Source organism: Phacochoerus africanus, chromosome 8 (assembly GCF_016906955.1).
Source record: "Phacochoerus africanus isolate WHEZ1 chromosome 8, ROS_Pafr_v1, whole genome shotgun sequence".
Taxonomy (NCBI): domain Eukaryota; kingdom Metazoa; phylum Chordata; class Mammalia; order Artiodactyla; family Suidae; genus Phacochoerus; species Phacochoerus africanus.
This window is the reverse complement of record NC_062551.1, coordinates 6421101-6434584: the sequence shown is the minus strand read 5'-3', so window position 1 is coordinate 6434584 and position 13484 is coordinate 6421101. Positions and strand designations below refer to the sequence as shown.

Genomic DNA, 13484 nt, shown 5'->3' with positions numbered 1-13484 from the left:
GAGCTACGCAGGCATCCTCTCTGCCCTCACATCCCCTGCTGTGGCCATTGGCTTTCCCTCCCCCAGATGCGGGGTTTACTCACCTTGTGTCTGGTGACGAGGAAGCCACGTCCACTGACACGTCTTTCACTCCTCAGGTCTCCTCCGTGCTGATCTCATCCCCCTCCCCCGTCCTCTAGAACTGTGCCGCTTTGGTGGTTTCTTGTCCAAGGCTGTGGGTTGTTTTAAACAAAAAGTAAATGACCATAATCCTAGACTAAAAGGCTATGGGAACCCTGGGCTCCCTTTTTTTTTTTTTTTTTTTCTCTTTAGGGCTGCACCCATGGCATATGGAGGTTCCCAGGCTAGAGCTTGAATCAGACCTGTAGCTGCCGGCCTACACCACAGTCACAGTAACACGGCATCCGAGCCACGTCTGTGACCTACACCACAGCTCGTGGCCATGCCGCATCCCTGGCCCACTGAGCAAGGCCAGAATCGAACCCATATCCTCTTGGATACTAGTTGGGTTCACTAACTGAGCCACAGCAGGAACTCTTGGGATTCCATTTAAAATCGAGGACCCTCCAAGGGCAGGAGCCCATAGCAGAACCAATTTTGTCACTGTTGTCATAACCACTTGAATGTCTTATCCGAGAGCAATTCCTGGTTCCGTTTTCCAACCCAAGCATCTAACCAGTGTATCGAGCATATAGAAATTGCATAAGACACAGAACAAATGGTGGCTTCCTCTTTGTGTGCAGAAAACCCCGACTTCCGAGAAATCCGCTCCTTTGTGGAAACGAAGGCTGACAGCGTCACCAGACAGAAACCCAATGACCTCCTCAAATACAATCAAAAGGCGCTGACCCGCATCTACCCCAAGGGACAGCGGGTTGACTCCTCCAACTACGACCCCTTCCGCCTCTGGCTATGTGGCTCCCAGATGGTGGCACTCAATTTCCAGACCGCAGGTAAAGGGGAGCTGAGTGTGGCCAGTAAATCTGAGGTGACAGGCACAGTCTGCTGGGGCCACTCCTGTGCTGTGGCGGCTGGAGCGCGTGGTTTGTTTTAGGAACCAGAGTTTGGCCAGGACCCCAGCTCAAGGCTCATCCGTTGATCAGAGTGATGAAGCAGACCACTGGGCACAGCGGGCACTTACTTGTGTCTGGGTGGCGGGGGGGGGGGTCCATGATGGCCAGCGACAGACGTGGAGTCAAACTGGCTTGAGAGAAAAAGGAAATGCAACAGCTCACATCATTTTAAAGCCTAGGAGTTGACGCTCAGCCTCAGGCATAGCTGGATCCTGGTGTTTCTTCAGTGGCTGTCTTGGGGCCCCCTCTCCTCTTCTGTTCATCCCTTTCTGAGAGCTTCATGCTCAGGCTCTCGTGCAGAGATAGTCATGCTGGAAAAAGCCAACATGCAAGACTTCCTTATGCTAACAGCATTAATCACAGGGCCTTGCACTGTGCTTGTTCTGGAAGCCTCTTTGGGGGGAGCTCAGTCGCCTCCTCGCTGTTGTTTTCACATCTGCGTAGGAGTCCACTGCACGGAACCACCATGTAGTCAGCTGATCGCTGCCGAGGCCCTTTTATTTCTCTTCATTTGCTGTTATAATAGACGGCACCGCCCCCTCTTACCTACGTGAGCATCATTGTAGAGGTGGGAGTACATCTCCGGGCAGAATTCTCCCCAGTGCAGGGTGGATCCGACAGCTTTGATTGACTTGGCCGTGAGGGAAAGCCCTGGACACCTGGATGCAGTAGCGTCCATCCTAAGACCCTTGCCCAGCGCCCTCCACAGGGGCTGTGGGCGGGAGGGCAGATACGGTTGTAACATGTCTGGCTAACTTTTCCAACATCGTTGCAGCAAACTTTTTACTCTTTGATGGGTGAAACGTGACCTTATGTTGTACTCTGAGCCTCCTTTAGTGCGACTGTCTCTCACCGTGAGTAACAGTTTAACCAGTTTTTTGGTACATTTAAGAAGCATTTGCATTTTGTTTTCTGCAGACTGCACTCATGCTTCTTACCCAGTTTTTCTAAGGGGGTGTCGGTATTCACAGCACGCATTTCTCAGATCTTTTACAGGTTAAATGTACATGTATAAATGTACCTGTCATTTGAGTTTAAATGACTTCAGGATATCAACATTTATGGAACTTCCCTCTGTGGTCATTTTTAGCTTCCGTAGGTTCTGGATTGTTGGGTCATACTTGGAATGGTGTCTCCTTGTCTGCGACTTTTTACAAAATTCCGTGTTTTCTTTCAGTAACATGAGTTTTTGATGAATTTTTTAAACCCATGTATTCGGGTCTGCTGCCTATTTTAATAGCTGCCTCCAGTTATTTTTGGCAAAAGGTATGAACCACCCTTCCCGGCACCTGCGGGCCCCTTCTCATGCCTGAGTTTCAGCAGCGTTGCCTTTGCTTCCCAGATAAGTACATGCAGATGAACCACGCTCTGTTTTCCCTCAACGGACGGACGGGCTACGTCCTGCAGCCCGAGAGCATGAGGGCTGAGAAGTACGACCCCATGCCGCCCGAGTCCCAGAGGAAGATCCTGATGACTCTGACGGTCAAGGTGAGCTGAGGCCCGCTCTCCTGCCTGGGCCAGGGAGCCGGACGGCGCGGGGTTGGGACGGCCCTGCCCTGTGCCTGGGGAGCAGTCTCCTTGTCTAAACCATCAGCGTCGTGGAGGACTCCTTAGGATCTTAGCGACCGTGCGGCCCAGGGTCGCAGGGGGAGGAGGGAAAGGGGGTGGGCGTCTTCCCACTTCATCTTGATCATCTCCCCTTGTTGGAGGAGACATGAATTATGCATCCGTATCTTGCCGGCTTCAGCAGGGTCCGAGGTCCCTGTGAGGTCAGCCTCTGGCCGGTAAAGGAGGCAAATAGGACACGTGGGCAGTGGCTCTTTGTTCTCCATGGAGCAGAGAGCTTGTCCCCAAGAGGGCCAGTTTTGGGGGAGAAAGTTTTTTTTTTTTTTTTTTTTTTACAGTTCATCCAACTTTCAGAGAGTGGGCTATCTCTTTTTGTAAGAGTTTTTCTATGCTCCTGTTTTGAAAACTTCAAGGTCAGGAAATGAACTGCATTTCTCATAAGATTAAGGGAGAGAAATTGAAGCACATGGAACCAAAGTTCTTTTTTTTTTTTTTTGTCTTTTTAGGGCCACACTCGCGGCATATGGAGGTTCCCAGGCTAGGGGTCTAATCGGAGGTACAGCTGCCAGCCACAGCCACAACATCCTGAGCCAAGCTTGCAATCTACGCCACAGCTCACAGCAGTGCTGGATCCTTAACCCAAAGAGATGGAACCCAAATCCTCACAGATACTAGTTGGGTTTGTTACCACTGAGCCACAACAGAAACTCTTTAAAAAAAAAAAAAAAAAAAGTCGTTCCCATCATGGCTCAGCCGTTAACAGACCCAACTAGCATCCATGAAGACTCGGGTTTGATCCCTGGCCTCGCTTAGTGGGTTAAGGATCCGGCATTGCTGTGAGCTGTGGTGTAGGTGGCAGATGTGGCTTGGATCCCATATTGCTGTGGCTGTGATGAAGGCCAGTGGCTTCAGCTCCAGTTTGCCCCCTAGCCTGGGAACCTCCATGTGCTGTGGGCGTGGCCCTAAAAAGATTTTTAAAAAGGTCACCTACCAAAAGGTTTTCCGCATTGTCCTCCATCCTTTCCTGAGAGCAGCTGGCTGGGAGACTGGGTGACTCAACTCTTGTCCCTCCAGCTGCCCACCTGGCCTTGGTGTGTGCATTCGTGTGTAGGCGAGGCCCCCCCTGCTGAGGTTGAGGGCTGGGGGCTTGGATCCTGGCTCATCCTTAGCAGCTGTGGGATCCTCGCCGCCTCCCCACCCCCATTCTTCATCCCCAGCAGGGAAGCTGGGGGTGGGGGGGGCGGGGGGTGTCCAGTGCAGGAGCAGGTCCAGTGAGGAAATGCGGACCCACCCGTCAGCTCTGCTCAGGATGGAGAACTCCTATACTTGCTTTTGGCGTCCTAGGTCCTCGGGGCTCGCCATCTCCCCAAAACTGGCCGAAGTATTGTGTGTCCCTTTGTGGAGGTGGAAATATGCGGAGCCGAGTATGACAACAACAAGTTCAAAACAACAGTTGTGAGTAAGTTGCCTGGGTCCTTCCTCCTCTTCAGCTGCAGGCGATGCTGGGCGCTGGGGAGTTTGGACCGCGCTTGTGCCGTCCAGCCTCGCCCTCCATCCCTCTTGCTCGCCGCGGGCAGCTCAGGGAGGGAGAGCAAGGGCCGCATTTTAGAGTTGAACTCGGACCCTCTGCTCTGCTTCTCAGCCAGTAACTCACGGCGGGAGGCCCCGCCCAGGCTCTGGCTCCCTGCCTCATGACAGAGCCGCCCTTACCTGCTGGTCCAGGGCCCAGAGAAGATGGAGCTGACCTGAGCCAGAGGCTGCAGCCTGGCCGGAGTCATCGTCTCCCATGGAGGCAGGGAGGCCCTGAGAAAGGCTTTTCTGCCATTTGAAGCCGGGAAGGAACCGTGAATTGCCGGCCTTTGAAGGCCTGGCTCCCTGCCTCTGGTGCAAGGTAGCCCCCTGAACAACTCCCATCCTGAGCCGTGAGACTCATCTTTGTGGAGGGGAAAGTTAACTAGTTCCCGGGCTCGCTCAGGTTGGTTCTCCCCTGAGAACTCCAGAACCCACTCCTGCTTCGGAGAGCCTGACCCATCGCCCTCAGCAGACGAGGGCCGTGGCTCTCCCCTCTTCTCCTTTTCTCTCTTCCAAACCCACCTGTTGCTGCTCTGGCCTCCAGCTCCCACGCCTCCCACATCCCAGAGTTAAGATGCGAGATCTACCGGGGAGGTGGCCTCCTCCCCTCTGCTTGCTGAGAACCAGGCCTGTGATGCCCCTGGGGAAAAGCAACTTCTTAGATCTTGGCCTAGATGTGAATTTACATGGTTGCTAAGGGGATTCACAGCTGATGGATGGAGCATGGTTTGACCAAGAGGGGGCAGGATGAATGGGGCTTCTCAAGGCGCATGCCTCTCCTTCCAGATGACAATGGCCTAAGCCCTGTTTGGGCCCCAACGCAGGAGAAGGTGACATTTGAAATTTATGACCCCAACCTCGCATTTCTGCGCTTTGTGGTTTATGAGGAAGATATTTTCAGCGATCCCAACTTTCTCGCTCACGCCACTTACCCCATTAAAGGCATCAAATCAGGTAAGACCCATTTTAATTACACTGCTCATTTTGGTCTTGGCCGTTGCTCTGAAAACATTGAAGCAGCCTGGTTTTTATTAAATTGTTGGTAGCTGGGATAGTTGATGGCCTGAGAGTTGCCATGAGCTGGGACAGAGACCAGGGCAGCTGGTGGGATGGGATGCTGGCAGGTCTCCATCAGGGATCTGCATCTGAAACGGGGTTGATGATCCACCTGGCACTGTGGTTTGATTTCATCTGGAAAGGTTAGAAGCTGCCTCCCCTCAGTCAGGGCCAGGGGCTGGGGAAAAGAAGAGGCCTGAGCTATGGTCTTAGATGAGCCCCTGCCCATGTCATCCTGGGCAGACCCCCGGGCTGTCAGTGCATCACCTTCCTCTTTTATGAAAGTGGGGTTGTTGATTGGCTTCTCGTGATTCTCTCTCATGCTGAACGAAACACACAAAACCCTTCCAAACTTTGCGAGAGGCCCTGTACTTCTGAGACATGATCATAGATCCTTCTGGATTCCTCGAGAAATCACTGCTTCTCTGTTTTCTATGGACCATTTTTTGAAAGAGAACGATGACTCACTTGAGTGATTTATGCACAGACATGGTCCTAGCTCTTGCTGTGGTCTGGGTGCCTTAGGTCCCGTTTTCCACTTTGTAAAATTTTTTTCTAACTTGGAACATAACAGATATTCTTTAAATTTCTGCCTTTCTTTTTATCATAAACCTGATCATTTCTCCTGCTGGGCGCTTGCCCTACAAGTAGGCATGTGGGGTGCGTGTGTGTGCTCCAGTTAGAAAATGCAGGTGCAAGGACCCATCCTGGGGTGTTGGAATTCAGCCGGTGTGGGTGGCCCAGGAATGTGCATGTCAGCCCCCTCATTAGATGGCACTTTGAGAAAACCGAGACCTCAGCTGCCCATCTGAATGGAGGAAACACATTCCTAAGCAAAGGAGGAGATTAAACAAGAACTTGAGAAATGTTTAAACAGTCTGATTATTTTTTAATACTTTAGAAATACCATTTTCCTCATTTAATAGCAGCTGCAAACACGCTAGGTCCCAGAGGCCTGATGTTTGCTAACCGTCTGGGTGAACCTGCCCGGCCTGGAACCTACCTGAGACCCAGCTATTTAGCTGCAGTACTTTACGTGCCGTTGGCCTCTTTCAGATCAGCCAAAGAAGGCAGGCTTCCGCCCGATTTTTTTATGGTAACAGTGCCCACCCGTTTCTCACGCATTTCCTGGCCTCACCCGCACAGACCAGCGGCTGTGCTGTTTCCATCCCCCCACCCCTTACGTGTCCTGACCAGGGTATGAGCAGTGGAGCCCCTCCCAGCCACCAAACTGTGTCTAGTCTTCTAGAAGAGGCTAAGACGCAGCCTGGAGAGATTTAAAAAATAAAGAACAGCATCTCAAGGACGGTACAGAATGTGCCTCTCCCCCAGCTGTGCGCTCCTCCCTGTAAGACCTCGTATGTCTGCCCCGCTGCTGCTGCTGCTCCGGCACATGCATATGCAAACGGAAGGCATGAGGTGGAATGAACAATACCTCTGTGTGTAAGGCACGGGGCCTTTGGAACTTGGAAATAAACTGCCCATTGTCATTAGGGATGCGCTTAAGCTTTTAAGCCAGCTGCAGCTCAGCACGGAAGGAAAACAGTGTTGACTGTGCGGGGCGCCCCAAAGTCTTTCTCTTTTACTCCTCCCAGCACTCCTGTGAAAGGGGTCTTAGCGTCTCTCCGCTTTTGTAATGGAAGCACTTTGGGTCCTGCAGCTGTTAATGAACTAGCTCAAGGTCACACACCTGTCTGACCTGAGCTGGGATTCAACCCCAGCAAGTCCGACTTCAGACCCCATGTTCTTTCTACTGTGCAGCCCATGCCAGAGGCCACCCCTCCTCCCCAAAGTGCCAGCATTCTGATCCTGTTTCAAAACAGGTCTCTATTACCCTTTCCTCTCTGACACAACCAAAACCAACAAGAAAAACAAGATCCAACTACCTTTAGTCCAGCTGGCAAACACCTCTCAGCCCTGATCCCAATACATATGAAGGGCTGCCCTTCCTAACGAGGCTCGGGCAGTGAGAGGAGGCCCAGGAAACTGGAGGCCTCCAGCCAAGGACCGGGACAGAGCTCACAGCCGCACACTCGGGGGCTCGCAGCCGTGTGGGGCCGCACCACGGTGCTGGGACCCAATCCCTGGAGCGCTTGGCCCCCCGACCCCCACCCGGCACTCAGCATTTCCGTGCGTCCTAGAAGCCGGTCACCACCTAGGCTGACAGCTTCCCCCAGCGCGGCTCATCAGCGATGCAGAGGCTCAGCCCCATCCCCGACCTCTGGAGTCAGAATCTGCCTTTTCCTGAGACCCACAGGCCATTCACATCTTTCACGCACATCACATAATTCCCGCTACCGGTAAGGGGAGGATAAGTCAGAAAACTTTCTCTACAGCAGAATTCAAGGTGAGCAGTGTCGCCAAGCTCCTCCAGGGAAAAGAGTGTGACCTGAGAGTTTTATACCAGCTCACACTGTCACTCAAGTATAAAATCAAAGGATGGATGTGTTCAAACAGGCACAGTCCAGGGATTATACGTCCCATGAGCTCATACTGCAGAGCAGAGAAGACAAACTGAGCCAGCCAAAATATCGACGGAAGAGGGCAGTAGGAAGGGGGGGAGCACTGGGTGCCTGAAAAAATGCCCGTGTTTCATTGTGCATAGTCAGAAAAAGGACACCGACTAAACAGTGAGCTCCAGTTAATGAAATGCATGCTAACATCAGGAAGATGCACACAGGAGTCTTCATCTTTCCTTGGCAGGTGAAGTGAGTACCACACACATGCCCGATGGGTGGGGGGATGAATGCAGCACAAAGCGCAGTAAAAGGTTAATGCTGAGGTCGAGGTGGTGGGGCAATGTATGCCTGGTCCTATTCTTTCTGTTTTGCTGCCTAAATACCAGAAAAACTAGCCTCCCCTCGTAGGAGATTGAAGGTTACAACATGGAATGCAAACATTACACACCATGTCGATGGAGAAATAGCAATACAGCTTACCCGACGAGAGGAGGGCAGGACCAAAGTTGGAGGGTTATGTAAGCACGCCAGTTTCATCATAAGCAGTACAAAGGGAGAGGTTCAGGAGCTATCACGTAGAGGCGATAAATCAGCAGACTCCAATGTTCTCTAAGGGAAGTAAGACTCATCATCCAATAAGCCAAAACCTGCACAGAGCAAACAGCCTAAAAGCCCTAACCGGGGCCTTGCCTGCCCTGGGGAATCCATAGAGACAGTGCCGATATCAGCCTTCGAGGTACACATCTCCACTTCTAAGTCAGCCACAGCCATGGTAACCTAACGAGCTATGGTGTAGGTCGAGGATGCAGCTCGGATCCTGCATTGCTGTGACTGTGGTGTAGGCCGGCAGCTATAGCTCTGATTCAACCCCTAGCCTGGGAACCTCCATATGCTGCAGCAACAGCCCTAAAAAGCAAAAAAGATACATAAAATAAATCATTATTTTTGTTGTTGTTGTTGTTGTTGCTATTTCTTGGGCCGCTCCCGCGGCATATGGAGGTTCCCAGGCTAGGGGTTGAATCGGAGCTATAGCCACCGGCCTGCGCCAGAGCCACAGCAACGCAGGATCCGAGCCGCGTCTGCAACCTACACCACAGCTCACGGCAACGCCGGATCGTTAACTCACTGAGCAAGGGCAGGGACCGAACCCGCAACCTCATGGTTCCTAGTCGGATTCGTTAACCACTGAGCCACGACGGGAACTCCATAAATCATTATTTTTTAAAAAGACTTAAGCCAGAGTAGATTATTTTGTATAAATGGTTTAAAAACAACAAAACAAAACACAGCCCAGATGGTGTGGCAAGTATAGTTGTGTAATTTGCGGGCGGAGAGTTAAGTAGATGAAATTAGTATTTGGTCTGTTTGCTTCCTTCATCTCTTTGGCGAGCGCGTAAGTATGATAATCCTAAGACTACAAATTCATGTCTATTATATCATTTTTTTTGGGGGGGGGGGTCTTCTTTTTTTTTTTCTTTTCGTTGGGCTCACCTGCGGCCCACGGAAGTTCCCAGGCTAGGGGTCTAATCGGAACTGTCGCTGCCAGCCACAGCCACGCCAGATCCAAGCCACGTCTGCAAACGACACCACAGTTCCTGGCAACGCCGGATCCTTAACCCACTCAGTGAGGCCAGGGATCAAAGCTGTGTCCTCATGGATACTAGTCAGTTGGGTTCGTTAACTGCTGAGCTACAATGGTAGCTCCCGGGACTGTGATTTTTTTTTAAGGGAAATGAATGTGTGCATAGCCTGTCTTGGAAAGATACTTATGAACAAGGGTTCCTTCTAGAAAAGGGGTTGTGAGTGGGTGGGAGCAAGACTTGCATTTCAACTGTGTTTGGCTATTATCTTGCATCAGAACAAGCAGACCAACCTCTGGTATGTGCTGCCTTAAACATTCCCTCATAGGGAGGCGTGGGGGGGGACTCGGCCCCTCTCAACCCGATGCTAAATCAAAAGAAACATCTAAATGACTGTCAGACACAAGTCCTGATTGTAAAGAGGGAATGGCTTTTAGAGCAGGATGATCAATACTGCTGTGGGCTGCCAGGGGGCAGGAAGATTTCTTCCCACTGGAAATCTTTAGAGATGAAACACTCCCCTGTCCTGCGTGTGCAAAGGGCTAAGTGGAGGAAATGGATGTGGGCATTTATTATTCCTCTGAGTCTTCGGCCTCGGGAGTATTGAAAGAGTTGAACCACAGCTGTAGTCACTCTAAATTTAAGGTGCAGTGTTCCGTGGGTTTTAATTTCTTCTGAATGAATCATTTTCATTTCTAGATGGCAGATATTTGTAACTTCGCTTCTCCGGGTGGACCTGTCGGTCACGGGTGTATTCCGCAGCCCCTTTGCTGACCGTCGGGGCGGGTACCTCTGGCTTCCGGGAAGCCAGCCCCCAGCCCGGGCACTGACCTCTCTGGCTCTTGAGCCTGGCCTTTGAGCCCTGGGGTCTACAAGAAAGTAAAGGTCTGCCCTTAACCGCCTGCCTTTCTGTTGTTTTCCCATCTGCAGGATACCGATCTGTTCCTCTGAAGAATGGGTACAGTGAAGACATCGAGCTGGCATCCCTCCTGGTTTTCTGTGAGATGCGGCCAGTCCTGGTGAGTGGAGACACACCAGCGGGGGTTCCCTGAGCCACGTCGGCTGGTGGGCTGTACGCGACCAGTGCGTTCTGTGGGCTCAGGGACTGGGATGCGTTGAGAATTGCCTAGCCAAGCGTGCCACGTCGTAATAGAAGGATGCCTTTCAGCTACACGTCTCCTCTGAGGTCTTAAGTGTTTCCTTCCAGCAGCCTTTTTTTTTTGGAAGATGCTGAACACATCTCTGAATAGGTCATAGAGCTGGAAAGGGGCAGGTTGCTGGAAGTGGCTGACTTTCGTTTCAGCCAGAGCCAGGCAAGAGGATGCCTTTCTAGGTAAAGCCGCTTTCCTGCGGGCTTCTCCCCACCTGCTGGTCTCCCATAATCCCTGCCAGAGGTCTCAAGTGTCCCGTGAAGCCTTGTCAGGGAAATTCACGGGGCTCCACTTCCCACTCTGAGTGGCACTGCCTTTGTGGTTCCCTCTGGCCAGGAAGAGCCTGCCTGCTTGGTCCTTTTCGTTTGCAAAGACCTTGAAGATACTTAGTCTCTCTTTTGATTTAACCAGTTTGGGGGCTCTTGGTGGAAAGGGCTTGGCCTCCTTAGACTATGAAATGGGATGCGGTAAGGTTGCTCAGGACACAGCACCAAGCTGTGGGGAGTTCAAGTCTTGGGTTTGATGGCAGGAGATGATCTGGATCGGTACCGTGGTTCTGGAGCCTCAGCATCTTCCCGACAGCTTCTTATAGAGGGAAACCCACGAGGCTTGTGTTTTTGCAAGGCCCCATGTGCAGCCGGTACAGCCTCTCCAGATCTTTTCATGCCTCCACCGCAAAACGCAGTGTGGGCTGAGCAACGTGTGGTCACTCCAGGCCTCTTGGGAGAACCTGGAAAAAACTGTGGTCCCGGACCCCCGCGGGCGGCCACGGGCTTGGTCAGGTCCCCCGGATACACATCCTGTTTTCTTATCCTGCTTGTCCTCTGGGAACAGAAACCACCGCCTACACTGTTGTTCTTTTGGTTTTAAGAATAACTAGAGATTTGGAAGTTGCGTATCACACAGCGCCTGGCAGATAGTGTGTCTTTGAAACAAAGGGAAGGTCTGTGGCAACCCTGTAACCAGCGAGTCTGTTGGCACCCTTTTTCCAACAGCATTTGCTCTCTTTGTCTCTCTCTGTGCCACATCCTGGCAGTTCTCGTATTTCAGACTTTTTCCAGCTTGCATGGTTATTACGTTGTTAGGATGATCCATGCTCAGTGATCTTGGGTGTCACGGCTGCGGCTGTGCTCTCAGGCAATGGTTCGCATTTTCGAGCCATCAAGTATTTTTAATGACAGCATCCTGTCAACATGATTCTTAAATGCACTGGAAACCCAAAAAACCTTTGTGACTTGGCTTTACTGCACTTTGGGCTAAATTGCAGTGGCCTGGGCCCCACCTGCAGCCTCTCCCCAGTGGGCCTGGATGACTGGACCCACCCAGTGAGGAAGGGAGGTGGCCGAGGTGGGGATGCCTTTGAATCTGTAGTCCATGCAGTAAAAACTCCGAGGAGAGGACAGGCTTTCTGCATAGCTCTCTGCCTTATGTTCAGTTTCTGTAACCTTGATAGTTCCCACTTCAAGGCATTGGAGAAGCAGCAAGAGGGACGAGGATGTGGAGTTCCCGTGGTGGCTCAGTGGGTAGCGAACCCGACTAGCACCCATGAGGACTCGGGTTCCATCCCTGGCCTTGCTCAGTGGGTTAAGGATCTGGCGTTGCTGTCAGCTGTGGTATAGATCACAGGCGCAGCTTGGATCCTGCAGTGCTGTGGCGTAGGCTGGCCGCTACAGGTTCGACTGGACCCCTAGCCTGGGAACCTCCATATGCCGTGGCTATGGCCCTAAAAGACAAAAAGATCAAAAAAAAAGAGGGACGAGGATGTGAGATTAAGAGGCACAGTAGTTGGCGGGGGCAGGTGGGGGTGAAGAACCCCAGGGACCATTTGCTGGTATAAAATAAGCTCATGATGAAACTGTCTGCAAAGAATAAGAGGCTGGATAATGGAAGGTTTTCTATTTTGAAACAGATTTTAAATGTTAATGGCTTAGACTTCATCAAAAGCGGTGCTTCTGTGAAAATTACAGTTTGAACCTTAAATTATGGATCCAAGAAATCACCTTCCATGAGTCTAAGCAGACATGCTTGGTCGTCGAAGTGTTTAGGAATTCCTTCCTTCCTCCACCAGGGTGAATGAGTCCGTCAGCCTGGTAGTCCTTGTTGAGGCCCAAGTCTTATATTTTTCTTCTTTTAGAATGAATTAGGCATTTGTCAATTTATTACTGATAAAACTGAGGTCTTTAATAAGTCCATTAAAAGGCTTAAGCCAGGAGTTTCCAGTGTGGCTCAGCGGCAATGAACCCGACTAGTATCCATGAGGATGCAAGTTCGATTCCTGGCCCCGACCAGTGGGTTAAGGATCCGACTTTGCTGTGAGCTGTGGTGTAGGTCACAGACTCGGCTCAGATCCTGCATTGCTCTCACTGTGGTAATAGGCCGGCAGCTATAGCTCTGATTCGACCCCTAGCCTGGGAACCTCCATATGCTGCAGCAACAGCCCTAAAAAGCAAAAAAGATACATAAAATAAATCATTATTTTTTAAAAAGACTTAAGCCAGAGTAGATTATTTTGTATAAATGGTTTAAAAACAACAAAACAAAAACACAGCCCAGATGGTGTGGCAAGTATAGTTGTGTAATTTGCGGGCGGAGAGTTAAGTAGATGAAATTAGTATTTGGTCTGTTTGCTTCCTTCATCTCTCTGGCGAGCGCGTAAGTAGGATAATCCTAAGACTACAAATTCATGTCTATTATATCATTTTTTCCCTTTTTTTGAAGAACAGTTGCAGTTTTTTCTTTTCAAACTTGGGCACCTGATCCTGGGGACCATGCTGTTGGGTGTGGTGGGGGCTGCCCCACACCCTGTAGGAGGTTGAACAGCATCCTCCCCTCAACCTCCTGGACCCACCGCACCTTGTCTAATAACCAGGAGTATCTCCAGACACGGTCAGACGTCCCCCCGGGCGACACGACTGCCCTCGGTTGAGAACCACTGCTCTCAAGTGCGGTCATAAGCCCGTTCACCCGTTACCTGACCTTGGCTGGCATTGACATGACTGACCGTTACTCCCCCAGGTTGGCCCCTTA

General features: G+C 51.2%; 1 protein-coding gene across 2 annotated transcripts in view; it reads left to right on the top strand.

Moving 5' to 3' along the window:
• PLCG2 (phospholipase C gamma 2) overlaps nt 1-13484 on the top strand; it is a 166615-nt gene that overhangs the window by 131667 nt on the left and 21464 nt on the right. For both annotated transcript variants that reach the window (XM_047792326.1, XM_047792327.1), the window contains exons 27-31: nt 744-953; nt 2416-2561; nt 3984-4098; nt 4998-5165; nt 10237-10325. In XM_047792326.1, the coding sequence (XP_047648282.1) occupies nt 744-953; nt 2416-2561; nt 3984-4098; nt 4998-5165; nt 10237-10325 (728 nt within the window). The remainder of the gene's footprint in view (nt 1-743; nt 954-2415; nt 2562-3983; nt 4099-4997; nt 5166-10236; nt 10326-13484) is intronic.